Source organism: Colias philodice, chromosome 11, assembly GCF_061535455.1.
Source record: "Colias philodice isolate Cphi_HAF_F1 chromosome 11, ilColPhil1 Martin Lab GWU primary, whole genome shotgun sequence".
Taxonomy (NCBI): domain Eukaryota; kingdom Metazoa; phylum Arthropoda; class Insecta; order Lepidoptera; family Pieridae; genus Colias; species Colias philodice.
This window is the reverse complement of record NC_143096.1, coordinates 11,750,733-11,771,222: the sequence shown is the minus strand read 5'-3', so window position 1 is coordinate 11,771,222 and position 20,490 is coordinate 11,750,733. Positions and strand designations below refer to the sequence as shown.

The 20,490-nt window shown below is 32.5% G+C and overlaps 1 protein-coding gene across 2 annotated transcripts in view; it reads right to left on the bottom strand.

Annotated features, from left to right (window-relative positions):
• Grip (Glutamate receptor interacting protein) overlaps positions 1 to 20,490 on the bottom strand; it is a 237,814-nt gene that overhangs the window by 123,111 nt on the left and 94,213 nt on the right. For both annotated transcript variants that reach the window (XM_089701174.1, XM_089701175.1), the window contains exon 3: positions 8,480 to 8,599. In XM_089701174.1, the coding sequence (XP_089557300.1) occupies positions 8,480 to 8,599 (120 nt within the window). The remainder of the gene's footprint in view (positions 1 to 8,479; positions 8,600 to 20,490) is intronic.

Below are 20,490 nucleotides of genomic sequence, written 5' to 3'. Positions count from 1 at the left end.
TTATATTCCTTGAAGTACGAGGATGGTTATTACGTAGAGAAAACGTAAATATGTACCACGGGCGAAGCCGGGGCGGACTGCTAGTACAAATAAATAAAAGCTTTACATAGAAGCCTCTGTATCCATTTTGAAAGTTCGTCATCATAACGTGTAATAGTTCATTCAATAGTTAATTCAATAGTTACTAGAGTGCAAAATCTACAAATAAGATTATAATCAACAATGGAATACAATATTTTTACACTAATTAAAGTTAAATACCATTTATTTAAGTATCTTCAATAACTCTATTTTCACCATATTCTATCCGCTAGTAATGTGAAAATCTATAATATTAAAAATGAATCCCAAAATGTGTTAGTAAGCGCATAACTTGAGAACGGCTGAACCGATTTCGTTAATTCTTTTTTTATTATATTCCTTGAAGTACGAGGATGGTTCTTACGTAGAGAGAGAAAACGTGTACCACGGGCGAAGCCGGGGCGGACTGCTAGTACTATATGAATATTGCGAACAAATTTCCTCAAATGCTTCTTATTTTATGATACAGTACGAGCAGAAATAAACGCTCTAAGTATCAGAAAAACTACCTCACTAAGAGGTTCAGTAGTAATTATGTTTTCACTGCATTATTTCAGCTTAGATTCTTTTTACGATAGCAGGAACACAATTACGCTAAAGTAATGCTAGAAAGTGTTTCTTAAGCTTTTCTTCTTTAAATTGTATTTTAGATTTTATTTTTAGTTTTGCTACTTTTGGGTAATTTCTTTAATTCTAAATACGTTCGTTAATGAGGGTGGGTTGGAATGTTTTAATGTTTTTTGTGGTATTATTTTCAAGTAAAAACAGGCGATGTAACTAGTAACTAGTTTGGGAAGTTCCATATTTTCGGTCTTTACGTTTTCAGGTTCTTTGACTGAAATTGTGCGAAATACTGAAATTTAATACGATAGAGTTTTTTGTCATTTTATTTTATGTTTTAACTAGCGGTCCGCCCCGGCTTCGCCCGTGGTACATGTTTACGTTTTCTCTACATAAGAAGTAAGAACCATCCTCGTACTTCAAGGAATATAATAAAAAAAGAATTATCGAAATCGGTTCAGCCGTTCTCGAGTTATGCGCTTACCAACACATTTTGCGATTCATTTTTATATTTAAGAAGAGAAGATGGATAATATTTTAATATATATAGGACATATTTTATTTTACTGTTTTGATTACAAGAGTTATTATATTATTACATTGAAGGGTGTATTTTTAAGCTGAAACACGTGAACTGATTTTGATTAATTTTAATAAATAGATAAGACCTTAAGTAACGAAAATAATAGCAAACCCGTGGATTATAAGGCGGAAAGTACAATTAATACAAAGATATTTAAATGTCATTATAGATACCTAAACCACTTATTCATTCTTATATTAATCGAACAATGTAATTGTTTCTGTAATAGAATAGGACAAAGGACCGCTTTGTATTAAGAAACTTAATTAAATGTTAGTCTTAAATAATTGAGAAATGAATAAATTAGTATTGTCTTTCTTCGAAAAATCTAGTATCATTAAATGCTCAGTATTATATTAGAATGAGGATTTGATTTCCACTTATGTATATGAATATAAATATTATTAAGTACTAGCGGTCCGCCCCGGCTTCGCCCGTGGTACATATTTACGTTTTCTCTACATAAGAACCATCCTCGTACTTCAAGGAATATAATAAAAAGAATAAAAAAAAAGAATTATCGAAATCGGTTCAGCCGTTCTCGAGTTATGCGCTTACCAACACATTTTGCGATTCATTTTTATATTATAGATTATATATATGTATAATAAATAATAATAAAAAAAAATGTTGTGTGGTTTTATGAAACCACGGTAAAAGTGAAACTGTTCGAACGGTTCCGAACACTGCTTTGTGTAGCGCATGTCGCGTGACGGTAGGTATACCTACTCGGCAGCCGCGATACACGCGACATGCGCTACACAGACCAAAAAGTTTGAGATGATGTAATAAATAGAAAAAATCAAACAAATTTGCAGTTACATTTTCCAAGTTATTATTGCTTGTAATTCTTAATTCTTAAAATAAGAATTCTCAAAATCGAAACATTTACTACTGGTTTCATGAAATAGTAGATACCTATAGATATATGCACATGAGTGTGATATGACAAAATAAAAATACGTGTGGCACTCGGGGACTGCCGCGGTAAAGCTATTGCATAGCGTGCCTTCAAGCCACACCTCCGCGCCCGTCGGAGTGGGTAGCGTGAGGTTTTTTCGTTACGGAATTTCTGGTTACATTTTCTTTCTCTTAAAAACATTTCCCTCCATTTTTTTCAAATTCCAGACCAGTTTCTTCACAGCATACTAATAGAACATAGTGACAATAAACGCCTCCATAGTAACATGCTTTGGTATTCCAGTTTAGTTGGACATTTCTGTGTTATATTATGTGTTGGTAGTTGATGCTAATATTATTTAAATAGAGTTGAAAAACTTTAATAATAAAGACGTTTAACTTTATAAAAAAATAATATTGCTCTTGTTATTTTTAATGCGTTAGTTGAAAGATAATTGTTATCATAATATTATGTCTTCAAAATTACCTCTACTATATCGATTAAAAAAAAAAAATTATCTCCGTAGGTACGTCTGGTTGTCTGGAAAAAATCTCTACATGGCGATAAGAGCAACAATTGTTTCAATGTATTCTCAGGTTAATTTTTATTGTTAAATTCTATGAGCAATGAAGAATAAATAAACAAATACCTAAATAAAGACTGTTTTGGTCAAGCTAGCACACGCATGGTGCATTCAGTACCTCGTCTGCGACGAATAAAAATAAAACTTATTTTCAAATAAAGTATACAACAAACATAAAAACCAAGCAATTATCATACACAGTTTAAAAACAATCACCTAAAACGGTGCATAACCACAGTATAATCCAAAGTACAGTCATGCAGAAAACTGTTGTTTTAAATGTTCATAAACCGTCGTTTTACGAACACAGTGTATTTTTCTCTCAGTTTAAAAGTCCAACTAGGAGCGTATCTCGACAGCTGCGTCGTGTTCGCTGTCTGGAATAAGTGTTTCTAGATGTGACGTTCATTTACTGTGATAGTAGAGGAAATACATTTTAAACTGGCGCAGGCTTATTCTGTTTGTTTTAGCACCTACATTTCTAATGTATCACGGCGCTTTTGGTGTAGAAATTTCATGCTCATGCTATGTTATTATAAATTACTTGAACACTGTGTAGTGTTAAGACTATTACTTTTAAGACTATGTAGTGAAAGAACATGAATATAAAATCATATTTATAAGATTGTTGTTTTAAATCAGTAAACCATCGTAATGTACCAAAACATAAAATTTTCAACACTTACAGAGATAGCTTGTTAGAAATTAGACTTCTTCTAATTACTGAAGATACTGATAAAGTTCTAAAAAAAGGAGATCATTTAGAAGTTAATGGCTGCCCAAATTAATAAAGTTAAAAACTGCCTATAATATACCCGACTCACCACTAAAATTCTCATGCAAAAAGAGCAAACTCTTTCAAAAATTAGCCGCAACAGACAGACAAACTTAAAAACAGCTTACCAATTTGCTTTCTATTTTAGCTTGTAAAATTTAGATGCTCTTACCCGAAACACCTGATTCATTAAATCATATAAAAACAGATTCTTATAAATCACATATATTAATTTTTAAAAGCACTCTGTCGCATCCATCGCACACGCAGCCACGTAAACCGCACGCAACTATTTTTATTACCTCCGGTGTACAAATTTAGTCTCCCTCGACGTCGGGCTAATTGACGCTTTAAATCCATCCTCGCCTTCTGAGTTTATCATTTTATTTCAACGTTATGAGTTATGCGCGCGATTGTACTTTCGTTTTTCCTGTGGCGCGGTATTTGTATTGCTTTACCGTCGATTAGATTTGTTTACTTTCCTAAATAAATGTACGCACAATGAAATTAAATTACACAGGTTTTGTTATGCTAACAGGACACGTGATAATCGTTTTTTTACATTCTTGTTTTAAAAATTTATAAAAATTTACCATTGCACTTTTTTTTTCAGGAAAAGGACAAGTTTGTACTGCGTTGCCATGACCGTCTCGTCGAGGCGTCGACTAATGACTTAATTATATTTTCGTTACATAGTAGCATAAAATAGACTTGTATTTTTATTTTAATTTATAAGAACAATTAGTTTAGTCTCTAACATAAAATATTTTTTGTTATTAAGAACTAAGAGTTCATCTTTGAATCTTTCAAAATGTATGTGATAATAATGTAAGGATAAGTTTAAGCCACGGATTGAAAACAGTCCTAATGTTTTACAACTTTACAAGTCAATTACGGTAGTCATTACAAATTCGACTATTCACTTGTCGATTCGACTAATCCCGTGTAAAGTTATCGATTAGACATCGTCTGTAGTCGTCACCCAATAAATATGTAAATGTGGCCCGGATTAAACCGGGAAGGAATTTGAGGTTTGTGTAAAATGGGTTTTTGCAATTTTATATCTTTATGGAAGGTATTAAGATTCGTTTTGGCGTGATTACTATTATTGTTTGATTGATGGACAACTTTTCATCACTTATTTTATGTACTTAAAATATAGAGCAATCTAAATCCATCAATAATTTATCTCTGTAACAAAATGCATACGAATTCTTTTTTTTTATATGAAAGAAGGCAAACGAGTATGTGGATCGCCTGATGGTAAGTAATTCCACAGCCCATAGACGTGTCCGAAGATGTGTTGCCGACTTTTTAAGGAGGTAGATTCTCTTTTTAAATGCGTCGATGTCATAGGCGTTCGGGAATATCGCCGAAGGCTGTTCCACAATTTGGTAATTTAGCGGAATGAAGTGGTAAATCGCACCGTACTAGAACGCCAGAGATCCAAATGGTGAGCGTGAAACTTGGTCTTATGCCTAGTTTGTTTTAGGAGATACAAGAAAATTGACAGGTACTTAAATTATACGCTTAACCAAAACGTATTATTATTAATCCCCATCGTGTTGTTAAATAATCTCATGCCTATAAAACCTATATTTTACGTCAAAGTCCTTGAAAAAAAAACTCATTTTAACTGAGCACATTTGCCTGTTTACCTATAAAACAAATAGGTAGAAAAATAGGACACGACCAACATCGGTTTGTATCCGTACCATCTTTGTGCACATGCTATTGTTAATATATGGGCCTCGTGTACGTTATATAGTACACGGTTCTAGAGAAATATTAATGTAGGGGTTTAATGTTCAGAATACAGCTGGTAAGTAGGGAAAAATCATGTCATACTTACCTATTGATAAAATGTTAGGTATCGGATTAAATAGGTAATAGGAATCTATGTCAATTGAATGTTTTACATAGAGTCTTTTACATAATATAGTCCACTACTATTCGGGGTTATTAATATTATTAAATCGTATTTAAGAAATCTCATCTCACTTCCTGCGAAGTCCATATATTATGAAGTACCATGTATAATAGTCCGTTTTCTTATGGGAAAAGGTATACATTTTTGAGTAAAGCAATGCCATTTGGTACGAATGTTGTACTCGTCCACCTAAGCCCAAATCGCCTGGTAGCCAGTGTCTACTCCCCGGCAGAAGGGAGGGAGGGGGGGTTATAGAACAGAGCGCCCGGCGCTCGGAAAAAAAATTCTGGCGGATTCATTTGGCCCTTTGAGTCGAGTTTGGTGTCGTTATCAGGTAACTAGATGATGCCCGATTCATTCCCCATACCAGTTTTTTAGGGTTCCGTAGCAAAATATGTCACAATCTTTAAAATAATAAACTTTTGGCAGTGGCAAAATCCAAACAAACCAGTATATTTTTATATTTTTGTATGAAATTTGGTTAATAAAAAAATACTGTCTGAAAGGCCATTTCATGCAGATTATAAAAACATTAACATGTAACATATATCTTACCATTTTCAATGTGAAATAAATTATAGAAAGTACAGGAACGTTCGTCAGCGCAGCGTAGGGGACGGCTAATAGACCCGAAAAATAAGCAATAACATAAAACAAAAACCAGTCAAGTGCGAGTCTGACTCGCCCATCGAGTGTTTCGTACTTATTTGTCCTATACCATGTTATCTTGTCTGGTAGGACCTGGTTAACTGATACACACACACTTTCGTCTTTATAATATTAGTGTGATTTTTAATCATCTTTAAATTATAAACGAAGTCAGGTAACATTGTTAAAAATAGAGATATATAATAATAGAACGCTTTTGTATTAATAATAATGACAACCACCTCCATAATTACATATTTCGGTACATTTGAGCTGGCGTATAAAACACTTCAATCTGGAATTGCAAGATTTCACGCACCGACATCTTATCAATTCAAAGCTTCTCTTTTCTTTGTATTTCAGATGGGCAAGGAACATTTTGATTATTTTAGGTCCCTAAATATACACAGCCTGTAAAACTGCCCTTAAGGTGTGTTGTTTAAGGGCAGCTTCTATGGGAGTCAAATTTTCGATTTGCCTGTCCGTTTTTGTTAAAAATTTGTTTGCGACCCTCATTTCCTGTCACAGCGGGGTACAATGTAAAAAACAAACATGTACTTATAATAATTATAAAAAAAATATAAGTTCTGGATAAGAGTATCCTTAAAATATCGTGACCGTCCTTACCTATCATGCATTGTAATCACAAACTTTTCAATTTCACTGTCTGCATATTTGCCACTGTACAGTGCTTCAAATCCTCGTGTGACATTCGGATATGCCTTCCATACCTTGAGGTATGGAAGGCATATGCAGGTGTACCTATAGTTCTTTTAGACCTTCTACCTTGGAATACATGATATTCTGTACTAGCCATATCTGTCGACTGTTCTTAACATTATTTTGGCTACTACTACTATATCGTGTGTTCCAAAGCTAGAAGGTCTAAAAGAACTATAGGTACACCTGCATTTAAGGTATAGAAGGCATATCCGAATGTCATACGAGGATTTGAAGCACTTTACAGTGGCAAATATGCAGACAGTGAAATTGAAAAGTTTGTGATTACAATGCATGATAGGTAAGGACGGTCACGATATTTTAAGGATACTCTTATCCAGAACTTATATTTTTTTTTTATAATTATTATAAGTACATGTTTGTTTTTTACATTGTACCCCGCTGTGACAGGAAATGAGGGTCGCAAACAAATTTTTAACAAAAACGGACAGGCAAATCAAAATTTTGCCTCCCACAGAACCTGCCCTTAAACAACACACCTTAAGGGCAGTTTTACAGGCTGTATATATTTAGGGACCTAAAAAAATCAAAATGTTCCTTGCCCATCTGAAATACAAAGAAAAGAGAAGCTTTGAATTGATAAGATGTCGGTGCGTGAAATCTTGCAATTCCAGATTGAAGTGTTTTATACGCCAGCTCAAATGTACCGAAATATGTTATTATGGAGGTGGTTGTCATTATATTAATACAAAAGCGTTCTATTATTATATATCTCTATTTTCAACAATGTTACCTGACTTCGTTTATAATTTAAAGATGATTAAAAATCACACTAATATTATAAAGACGAAAGTGTGTGTGTATCAGTTAACCAGGTCGTACCAGACAAGATAACATGGTATAGGACAAATAAGTACGAAACACTCGATGGGCGAGTCAGACTCGCACTTGACTGGTTTTTGTTTTATGTTATTGCTTATTTTTCGGGTCTATTAGCCGTCCCCTACGCTGCGCTGACGAACGTTCCTGTACTTTCTATAATTTATATCACATTGAAAATGGTAAGATATATGTTACATGTTAATGTTTTTATAATCTGCATGAAATGGCCTTTCAGACAGTATTTTTTTATAAACCAAATTTCATACAAAAATATAAAAATATACTGGTTTGTTTGGATTTTGCCACTGCCAAAAGTTTATTATTTTAAAGATTGTGACATATTTTGCTACGGAACCCTAAAAAACTGGTATGGGGAATGAATCGGGCATCATCTAGTTACCTGATAACGACACCAAACTCGACTCAAAGGGCCAAATGAATCCGCCAGAATTTTTTTTCCGAGCGCCGGGCGCTCTGTTCTATAACCCCCCCTCCCTCCCTTCTGCCGGGGAGTAGACACTGGCTACCAGGCGATTTGGGCTTAGGTGGACGAGTACAACATTCGTACCAAATGGCATTGCTTTACTCAAAAATGTATACCTTTCCATACAAGCATGCCCATAAGAAAACGGACTATAATGAATAATATTCAATATACATCTGTAATTAAGTAAAGAATGATATTATTTTATCAACGTTTATAAAATGCTATGCTTTTACCGTTTAATTCAAACCAGAAACATTGACTCATTATAACTTAAATCTATACATATCTATACAAAAGCGGAAATTGGTTTCCCATACACTTATTACACATACATTTAATCCAAAATTGTTTAGTAATTACAACATACCTGCCAGCTTAAGACCGATTCGCTTCCCAGGAGGCTTGATCAATTCTATGTGGGTTCTCCGTAAGCCCCGTTCAGTGCAAAGTCCCGAATCAGTTGATAGCGATGTCTGTGACTTGAACACTGAAAGAAAATGTTTGTGTTAGTAGGTAATTATATGGTAAGGAATCCCTAGTTTGTATATAAGGTTGTTTATTTTTAGAGGTAGATTATTAAGGATGTATATAAACGGTAGGGTTAAAATCTTAATACTATTATAAAGGCGAAAGTTTGTAAGGATGTATGGATGTATGGATGTATGGATGTATGGATGTTTGTTACTCTTTCACGTAAAAACTACTGAACCGAATACAATGAAATTTAGCACACATATAGAGGGTAACTTGGATTAACACATAGGATAGGTTTTATCCCGGAAATCCCACGGGAACGGGAACTATGCGGGTTTTCCTTTGAAAACGCGGGCGAAGCCGCGGGCGGAAATCTAGTAATTTAATATGAATGTGTGGCTACAATATGTGTATAGTTCCAATGAGTATTTTACTCAACAATAATTTAAAACAGGTTTCGTTCCTTATTTATTTATCATTTTGATATCTTTAAGTAAATAGTTCGTTAGTTATAGACAAAATGAAATTGCAGTAGCATCTTTCATTTTAGAATAGATTATCTTTTAATATGAAAATGAGAGCTTTCTTTCGACAAAATTATAATACTCGGTTAAAACGTTTAAGGATCCACAGAAGAAATACATTAGCTCCATATTGCATTCATACATTCATTCATTTATTTTGTTATAACCGATTTGTTTCCTTTTGTAAATACCGATATAAACCAATATAATATATATTTTTATTTAAGGAACCATAATCCATTTACTTTAAGAAGGTAACAGGATTTATGCTAAACAAATGATTTACACACATGTATTAGTCACTGATTTTACAATACGGATTCATAAAGCACTTACTAAATATAGTGAGCACAAATCTTTGCCTAGCGCTCGTTAACACGGACGTTTAGAGCTGCCATTAAATACTTAAATAACAACAGCTTTACTGATATTAGTGTTAATGTAATGTAGACTAACTATAATGCAAATAAATAATAAACTTCAAAAAAATATTAAAATGGCTGTGCTGAAAACTATGACACATTGAGTTACAATGTTATTCATATTGGGTGTCGGTATGTCCGTTGTATTGTGAATGAAAGGTTATTAAGCGAAGTAAAAAATATATTTATTACTAGATCAACTGATCAAGCATAAGTCTTCCTCTATCTGTCTCGATGTATGCTAAGATCTTTAAACTGGTTCAAAACTACTTCATCTATCTGTTTAAAAACGGACTTATTAACATATTATAGAGTAACAAGGAATAGAGAAAGTTTTCAGTATATAAATTTTCAATTTTATGACAAAGCGGGCGAAGCCGTGGATATAGCTCGTATAATATTGAAATTCAAATTCAAACCAGGCAATGAGCACCGTTTTTGCCATTTTGGCTACGGAACCCTAAAAACGATAACGAAGTTAGAAAAGGCAAAAATGTATGGGATTGACATACGCCGCGTTAGATCACGTGGTCTATCTAATGTCAATCCCATACATTTTTCCTTTTCTAACTTCGTTATCGTTTTTTAATTGTTACTTTGTCTAAGGCCCCAGGTGACATTCCGCAACGCCGTACAAAAATTATGGAGACAAGGGGAAAAAATCTCTACCTGTACTTTCAAGTTGTCATCTGCACTCAGGTGGACAGCTTACAAGTGACGGCTGAATCTTATTATTTTATGCTCTTATATCGTTCTGGATAGGTCACCTGGTGGTTCAAATGACCCATAATTTTTTCAACATGGAACTGTAGTCTAATAACAAAACATTTTTGCAGAATATAGGTAGCTAGTTTAATTAAAATTATAATATACTAGATTTCCGCCCGCGGCTTCACCCGCGTTTTCAAAGAAAAACTCGCATAGTTCCCGTTCCCGTGGGATTTCCGGGATAAAACCTATCCTATGTGTTAATCCAAGTTACCCTCTATATGTGTGCTAAATTTCATTGCAATCTGTTCAGTAATATTTGCGTGAAGGAGTAACAAACACACACACATCCTCACAAACTTTCGCATTTATAATATTAAGTAGGATAGGATTATAATATTAGTAGGATAAGATAAACAATTTTTTGTATAAAATTAACGAATAATTAATACAACGTTCTGTAATCCTAAAAAGCATTATTATTTTAAAATACCTAAATACCATTTAATAGAACGATTAAAAACATACCTAAGTAAATACATATATATAATTTAGTTGAACGATTAAAATTTTATAAAACTGAAATGTAGCAATAAATAAACATCAATGCTATTCAAAATAATAACATTGTCAGAGGGATCATGTAAAAGCCATCTAAATGTAGATATTTCACATTTAAATTTAAATTCAAAGCAATCTCATAAATCATAATGCAATATTTTGTAAATCGACATGTTTAAACAATAACCTACAGTATAGAGTTTTTAATATTTTGTATGCGATTATTAACCGACTTAAAAAAAAGGAGGGGGTTATTCGCCTTGTTGTTAATACTACACTAATATCTATACTAATACATATTATAAAGCTGAAAAGTTTGTTTGTTTGAACGCGCTAATATCAGGAGCTAGTGGTCCTATTTGAAAAAATCTTTCGATGTTAGCCCATTTATCGAAAAAGGCTATATTATAATGAGACCAACAGCAACATCGGGGCGGAGCAATGCGGGTAAAAGCGCAGGGCACAGCTAGTTCAATAATAAAGTCGTTTATTCTCATATAGACATCAATTTTCATAACAAGATAATGTCTTTTGAAAAGACTACAATATCGTATTACGTTAGATCAGATAACAGTATAAATACTGTTATAATTATAGAGTAAATAAATACCCATAATCAAAGAAGAAATCCAACCCTGTATTACTTTGAAACTGGCAAAGATTATTTACGCAGATGCGATAAGTTTTTGGGATAGTACTTATATCAAAGATTATTCTTATAATATTCTATAGAAACTTCTTTTTAATATTTCTTTCGTATGAATTTAAAATCTTTTGGAAATTTTATATTAGCAAAGAAATAAATTACGTGTCTATTTTCCAAGTATTTTTTCAATCATATAAAAGCAATAGAAGGATTTTGATGAAACCTTCTTAGAAAAGACAAGATTTAAAGTACGGGGTGATGAGGTGAAATAATATATAAAATGTTGATGACAATGAGAAAAAATAAAGTTAATCCTATTTGTCAAATAAAAATTTTGTTCTCAACAATCTGTCTACAATCTTAGCAATTTTTTATTTATTGAAAAAGTTTTTTTCCAACAATAGTGTTTTGAATGTTCAGTTATATCGTTAGCAGAGGTTTTAAAAGAATTACTTTTATCTCGTAATTTGAGAGGGAAGTTTTCGTGGATTTCTTTGTTTCTATTGTGAAGATGATTGATTACGGAAATGTGAGGGTTGTCGCTCATTGGTTGAAAGTTGTTGGTACTTTTATTTTGAAGAATTCGCTTAGGAGATATTTTGACAAAGCGTTCTACAATTCTTTTTGAAGTGACTGATTTATAACGCGTTTTTAATTGTACTGTTTTGTGTAACGATTTGTCGTTAGGTCTTATTTTTTTTTTATATTTAATAACTTTTAATTTCTTATGAATCCAAAATTGTATTATGATAGGTTTAATGAATTATCTTTTATTTAAAATTTAAATGGACCATCAAACAAAAATACATAATATTAATAAGTTATGTAAAGCAACTTCTTATTTATGGCGCTTTATCTCTATATATTTTTACTAGCGGTCCGCCCCGGCTTCGCCCGTGGTACATATTTCGCAATAAAAGGTGGCCTATGTTCTTTCTCAGGGTCTAAAGATTATCTGTGCCAAATTTCGTCAAAATCGGTCCAGTAGTTTATGCGTGAAAACCATACATACATACATACAAACTTTTCCTCTTTATAATATTAGTACAGATTAATATTGAACAAAATGTATTAAATATCTAGGAATTCTTCACAAAATTCTACGTTTATACAACACAACGCCTTTAAAGGAATTTTAAAACCAGTATTAATATTCCCCTGAGAATGCTTCCTATCGCTTTAAGTTTAGTTACGTGGAAAATGTTTGATTTATTTTACACCTTAATTTTATGACATTATGGTTCAATTTTAATGGTTTTTAGAGTATTACGAGTTTTATATATTATCTTTGTGTCTATCTTTATTGTATTGTTATGACATTACGACTGGATACTCTTTGAATATATATAACACTTGCAGGACATTTTGCCAGAGCTAAAAATGGCAGTATGAAATGTGCTACGCATGAAAACTAATAGTCAGCCCCGGCTTTTCCCGTAGTAGATACATATATAGGCTAGCAGAACTCTAACGGTGTAAAGCAGAGCTCCAACAGTGAAAGAATTTTTGAAATCGAATCGAATCAAACTCAAACTCAAACTCAAACATTCATTTATACAATTGGACTACTATTTAGTAGCACTTTCGAATCGTCATTACATAGGTAAGTATTTTTAACATTTACCACCGATTCGGAAAGCAGTATCTATGGAGAAGAATCGGCAAGAAACTCCATAGTTGCTCTTTTAAAATCATGTCAATATTACATAATATGTAACTTATATCTATCTACATAATATATCATAATATGCCAAAGAACTGTCCTGTGTTTTTTACGCGACAACCTCCATGGGTTTTTATCGTCCATATATTCCTGAATACTGTAGTACGCTCTCTGAACTAGTACATTTTTTATATAAGTTTTAAATTTAGAAGTACTTATCTCTTTAATATTTATTTAATCTTAGGATATTAATTCAAAATAATACACTTAAAAACCTTTCTTCTTGTAAATACGGCCTCTGATTATTAGGAAAGGCAACAATATCAAAGACTGTAACATAATATACAAACTGATATAGAATATCTTTCTAGAAATAATATACGATATTCGCTTCGGTTCAAGTTTGATATGAAATACCAGTATAAGTTGACCTTCAAGTTGTATCACGGGCCACGGCGTACCCTAGAGGCGAAGAGCTTACAAATATTTTAGACCAAAACCAATTGTACGTAATTACGATTATAAATATAGGTATAGAAATAGAATATACAATAATAATTATTGTTATACAGAGAATGTTGGTATCACTTAAAAGTTTTTTTTTTTTTTGTATGTTCTGTAAAAACTATTTAATTTTAGATATTCTATCAGATATTATAATGAAATGGGCCACAACTAAATTGAAAACACGATTTCAAGACAAAGCTACATTATTTCATAACGACTCTAACATACTCAAACAAATATTTAAACTGAAGTAAGCGACGATATTTCTAAATTACTTTAATAATATTTATCTAGTTCTAACTTCAAACTGTCTTGTTATAACTTAATAAACACCACAATTTCAAACACTTCAAAATTACAAAGCATATAAGCGAATAATTTGAAAAGACGCATGTAACGCCTCTCCTTTGAACTGCTATGTTATTTCACACACCCTATAATTTTACCATGTAAATAATGTCACGTAACCCCAACCAAGGGTGTTATCATGGATCTTATTTCGATATTCCATGAGAATATTCGTAGCGCGATTCTTAAGATCTTTTTATATATATAAAATTCTCGTGTCACAATGTTAGTCTGCATACTCATCCGAAACGGGTGGACCGATTCTCATGAAATTTTCTGTGCATATCGGGTAAGTCTGAGAATCGGCCAACATCTATTTTTCATATATGTACCACGGGCGAAGCCGGGGCGGACCGCTAGTAATATATATTATTATTATGTTCGTTTAAAATTATATGGATTTTTTTAATAAAATAGATGCTTCAAGTAGCTGTAGTATGTAAATCCTTACTAATATTATAAAAGCGAAAGTAGCTCTGTCTGTTCGTCCGTCTGTCAGTCTGTCTGTGTTTCTTCACGCCTCAACCACTTAACTGATTCAGATGAAATTTGGTATACAAATAGCTTGACATCCAAGAAAGGACAAAGGATATGTTTTATCCCGGGAATCCGACAGGAACGGGAATTATGCGGGGTTTCTTAAACTTCGCGGGCGAAACCGCGGGCGGAAAGCTAGCATAGAACATTCTCACCAATAAAGTTCATCTGTAAGTTTCAGGAAATCTTGGAAATGAATATTAATTCAATTCCATGTCCTCATTATTTCATAGAAAAAGACAATGTAAAAAGCGCAATTTCAAAGGACATACAAGGTTTTGTTCTCATAGAATGCTAGTTGAAGGATCTTCAATTAAGGACCGGTCCTAAGAAAGGGTCCTGTGGTACTTGTTGTAAGGGGCAGCTACAATGCCTAGCTCATGAAGAAAAAGGTATACTGTGTAATGTGTATGTGTTTTTGGATGTGTGACAGTTTTTTGTTTAGTAGGTTGTGTTTAAAAGCATAATGTAGATTACCTTAATTTGATTTGACATTCGTGAATAGAATAGTAGTCTATGAAAATAATAATATTATTTTATTTGTCTTCAACACGTCTATCTACTATCAAAACAAATGAATTTTTATTGTGAAGGCACGTTCAAACACTAGTGAATATGAAAAACGTGTTTTCTTCATCACGATTTTCTTTTCCTATTTTATAATTATACTTTTTTTTAATATATTCAGTATCTCTATATTGTGTAAAATCCGTAAAACTTGCTGCGTTTGATATTTGGTTTTATAGCATTCAAAAATGTTTTTTTTTGTTTAAGAATAATAATAGAAATTAGGCAAAAGACGCGGGCTTACCGTTCTTTAAAAAAATCTACCAGCCAAATTGACTAGAAACTAGTGCATAAAACAGACCATATTACACACTATTGCATTATTCATCCCAATTACCATTGCATTTACGCTAAAAGCCATTCACAGTCCGTGTTTTAAGCACAAAGCCTAACCAGAAGCGACAACTTGATAGTTGTTCCTGACAGACATTTGGCCTGTCAAGTGGGCCGGAGCGTCATGTAGCCCATGTCATGGTATACATGCTGTTTTCCTTTGAACGAGGAGAATATTTAATACTAGGTTGCGGCCGCGGCTTTGCTTGCTAAGAAAATTAATTGTCATAGATGTCTATTTGATTGTAGAATCACGTATCGGTATTAAAAAAGGATTCTATCTCCATTTCGCAGAAAAGAAAATCTTTATACCTATCATAAATCATTGCGTTGCGAATTGTAAGACAGACATACAAACACATTTTCACATTTGTAATATTACATAGTAAGTAGCTTATGACTTGGTTCATTTGAACGCGATACTTTCAGGACAGCTAGCTAGAAATTTGTACATAATATAAATATTTACAGCACTACGTTCTGAATCAGGCATCCAAATATCATGATAGAGATACTTTTTCAATAGGTATCTGTATTATAAAAACGTATTTTACAGAAGAGACCATTTACACATGGCATTTAAACAGTCACAGTATAAATAGCGAACATTTTGCATTTACACGGCTTGATTTTACACGAAACATAATTCGCACATAAAAATATGCAATTGTAAGGGAAATATTGTTAAAAAATCTCTATTTCATATGTAAATTGTGCCTCGTACTGCATATAAATGCAACGAACAGTGATGTAATATAATTTTATGAGTTTAAAGCTTCAACATGAATCAAGATATTCGCACTGTTTGTAATTTTATTGTCGTATACTTATACGATTATTTACATTGTAAGAATGTTAAAATTTTAAAAAGCTATAGAATATTGACGGGTTTAAATCGCGATTCAAAAAAATGTTTTTGAAAAACAATGCTGAAACAGATTATATTGTATTGAATGACGAATTAATCAATCCCTATTTAATATTATTATAAATGCGAAAGTATCTCTGTCTGTCTGTCTATTTCTCCTTTATGCCTCAGCCACTAGACCGATTTGGATAAAATTTGACACGATAAAGTTTGAGACCTGAGAATTCTATGGGAACTTCTTTTAAATATTTATATTTCATCATCTATATCTTAATACTAGCTTACCGCCCGCGGCTTCTCTCGCTTTGTCTAAAACCTAATAAATTATATACTAAAACCCTTCTCATGAATCACTCTATCTCTTAAAAAATCCTCATCAAAATTCGTTGCGTAGTTTTAAAGATTTAAGCATACATAGGGACATAGGGACAGAGAAAGCGACTTTGTTTTATACAATGTAGTGATTTATGCCATAAAATTAAATATTAGTTTAACTGTTATATTAACTTCACCAAGTACACAAATACACATATAGTATTCTCATAATGTACCTACCTAAATACCTACTCAAACTTCTTACTCACTACATAATTATAAACTTTAAAACTTTCCTATTTACGATCAAAACTTATACAACAAAATAAATTCTATCATAATTTGGTCCTTCGATCGTAAAAGTTGAAATTAACGTTTTCACGGTAATCTCGTTCTAGATTACTTGAACCTCGTATCAAATATTATGGTCGTAATAATGGAGTCTTCCTTAGTCCTTTTATAATAAACTATCGTCGATCCATTTTGGTATAGAAAGAAAAAAATAAGAATTTTGTGCAAGGTGAATTCTATAATAGTTTAATTCCTTAATTAAACTATTATAGAATTCACCTTGTTATTTATGATTGTATTAACTATTCAATGTAAATGGATAAAAATCTGAAAATATCCAAGTTAAGTAACAAAAGTGTTAAAATTTGAAGTTGCCGCCGTCTAACATTAGATTGACTATGTCACTATGTCACTATGACTACAACTACAACGTACAGTCGAGTTGGGAGCCTCTTTTTTGTAAGTCGGTTATTAAAACAGGGAACATTAAGAGCCCAACATAATTAGCCATGAATCATAACCTTCCGGTGGGACTGAGATTTATGGCGGATGTTAGATGCATAAATCGTATTTTGTTATATTTCAATATCTACTTACCTAAATAGTAATATTATAGAACTGAAGAGTTTTTTGTATGGTTGAGCTAATCTTAGTAATGACTGGTTCGTATTGATATAATCATCATCTTCTATGATTCCATATCATAGAAGGTGATGAGAATTGTTAGGACATTATAAAAATAGAAGAATGCAAATGTAGAACAATAGATTAAAGTTTAAACTATAAAAATATCACGTTATAATATTATTTCGTTGTAAATTATATTGTGCCGTCATCAGGTTGAATCTGCTGTTTTATTGAATGCCTAGCGCCTTTATTGAATGACGACATTTAATTGAATGACTAGGCAAAACAAAACAATATTGTCACCTAAAATATTTTAACTAGCTAATACAAAACCGATAAACTATAACTAAGCTAACGGAGACGGCGAGTCACAGTCTAATTTAATTGCAGTTCCCAACATGAATCGACCGCGACATGCAGTTCCTAATCTGAAGTGACAATTTAGTCTGTGGCATTTAGCGTTTGAAATAGGAGATAATGTATTTGTACTGCTTTAACCCGGCGTCATTGTGGTAGAAAACAGATACGCGAACGTTGAGGTGGGTCAATATTACCCATATATTTTATAGTTGTTATTTTTAAACTTTTTAAGAAAATTAGTATTCTGTGTTATTATTATAGGTTATAGGTATTATGGTTTTGATAATATAAAATAAAAATAATAATTAACCAACGTTTTATTCACTTTAATCAATTTTGACAAAAACTCATAAAAATAGGAACAAAATATAGACCTCTTACGTTTTCATGTCATTCCTACGCTAATAACCAGTAATTTTCGTTACAAATACCATTTTTATAAACTTAAGTCTAATATATTAGAAAAAAACTTTAACAAAGCTAATTAGAATCTTCGTTGTAAATGAAATCAATACAGAAAGCCATGATGCGTTCAGGACAAATAAATTTAGGGCAAGCTTGACAAAAATGTTTTGTTTTACTATTTTTATTTCCGGACACACTTAACATCTTTTTCGGGAATTGCAGGTGGCTCCTCTGATGATCCACCAATAAATTCTCTGCCCATTTGTCATTGCTATCGATCAATTTCTGGCGAATTTTCAAATGTTCCATGACCAGAGCAAGACCTACGTTTTTCAAAAAATTACGTCGCTTATCGTTTGGTTTATTTTTAATTATGCGACGTATTATAAGCGCATTAATTCCTGTGTGTCCAGCATGGCATAAAAATTGTCAGGGGCCACCTTTTGGAGTTACGACTCACATCATATGAGGCGCAATGTTCATCAGCGACGTCAACCCCATATTTAGTTTTATTGTAAAAGGTATTGAATTCGGGTTTTCACTTTTCTCCGCTTGAAACACACTCTGCACTCTGACATGATCCTCTTCTTTAACTTCATCATCATAATAAGGTAAGTCTGAGTCAGACAAGAGTCTAAACCCGCCATGATACGTGATATTTTCTATTCTATCCATTTATAGTACCTATTTTATAATAAGTACCTGTTGGACAAACAAAAACATTAAATTAACAGACACAAGCAAAAAAAATGTTTGCAGACACCAAGAAATCATACACAACAATAAAAATCGATAACTTAGCCATGGCGCGAAATTGTTACATCAATTGTGAGGATGGGTCATATTTACCTTTTTCGAAAAAACACGCGTGTAGCTCCCAGTACACTCGACGTCGAAAGGATTTCACTTCCAAAACGTTTAATGTACATTATTAGCTCCAGCTACTACAAAGAACAGCACAATCGTGCAAGTAATTACAAAGATATTGTATATTATAAACAAGCCGGGTCATTTTGACCCAACCTCAATGACGCCGGGTTAAAGGATTTTCAATGTATAAATAGAGAAAATACTTGACAGTTAACGTTCTCGAATTTAAAGACGACTGACATTTTGAAGTGAAACTTTACTAGGCGCGTTGAGGGTAAAATTTCAAGGTCGCGTCATGGCAATACCGTCACGTCATAAGACAACGATTTTGGTATCTTTCAATATTGCATAAGAAGTTTCACTTCTGACACGTGTGCTCGGCACACCCCCTCTTATTTGCAAAAATAAAATTACTTACTAAATAAATTTATTTACTTACGTGTTTACATCACGTAGGTAAGTACTTAAAAAACATAAGCGCAATATATCGTTTACTAAAAACATGAAGAACTAAACTTAAATATCGTTAGGTAACGCAATTTTTCTTATAATAATATGTCGATTTTAGTAGCTCTTGAACTATAATAATAACGACAGGACATAAAATTAAAACTGCCACAGAGAATAAAACTTAATAAGACGTATTCTCAAAGCGTAAATACAGATAATAATATCTCTAAACATTTTCCACACGTAGCATGTAACATAGATCACTTTAATGAAAACACCTCTGCCATATTTAATAAACAATTTTAGAACGCCAAAAGGCAAATTAACGCCTACTCATAAATTGAATAACATTTTCTTTCACCCACTCCATTTTAGTATCTGTAAATCGATATTATTATCAAATTCGCTGTTTACTTTCTATAAATAGAACTTTAAATCAATCTTCATACTTATTAAGACCCTTTAAGAGACTTCAGTCAGGAAGGTTTCTTGTTATGCTTTGAATATAATTTTAGATAATGTAACAGAAAAGGCAAAGAGTTAAACATCTTATTATATAGATATTTTAAACCTATTTTTGTTAACAATAATATCGGATTGGGGCATTCATCCAATTATGTTAAGACACATTTATATTGCAATGATTCGAAGTAAGTTAGACTACGCGTGTGTTCTATATGGTAATAGCTGTAAAACTAATTTAAGTATTCTGGATAAGATACAAAATCAATGCATGCGAGTTATAGGTGGTTTTATTAAATCAACGGCTATACATGTTATGGAGAATGAGTTATCTCTTCCTCCCCTAAGGGTGCGTAGATATTATTTAGCTGGCAAGTATTGGCTAAAAAGCAAAGCTTTTTATGATAATAATATAGTTGATATCATAAATGAGTTGAGTA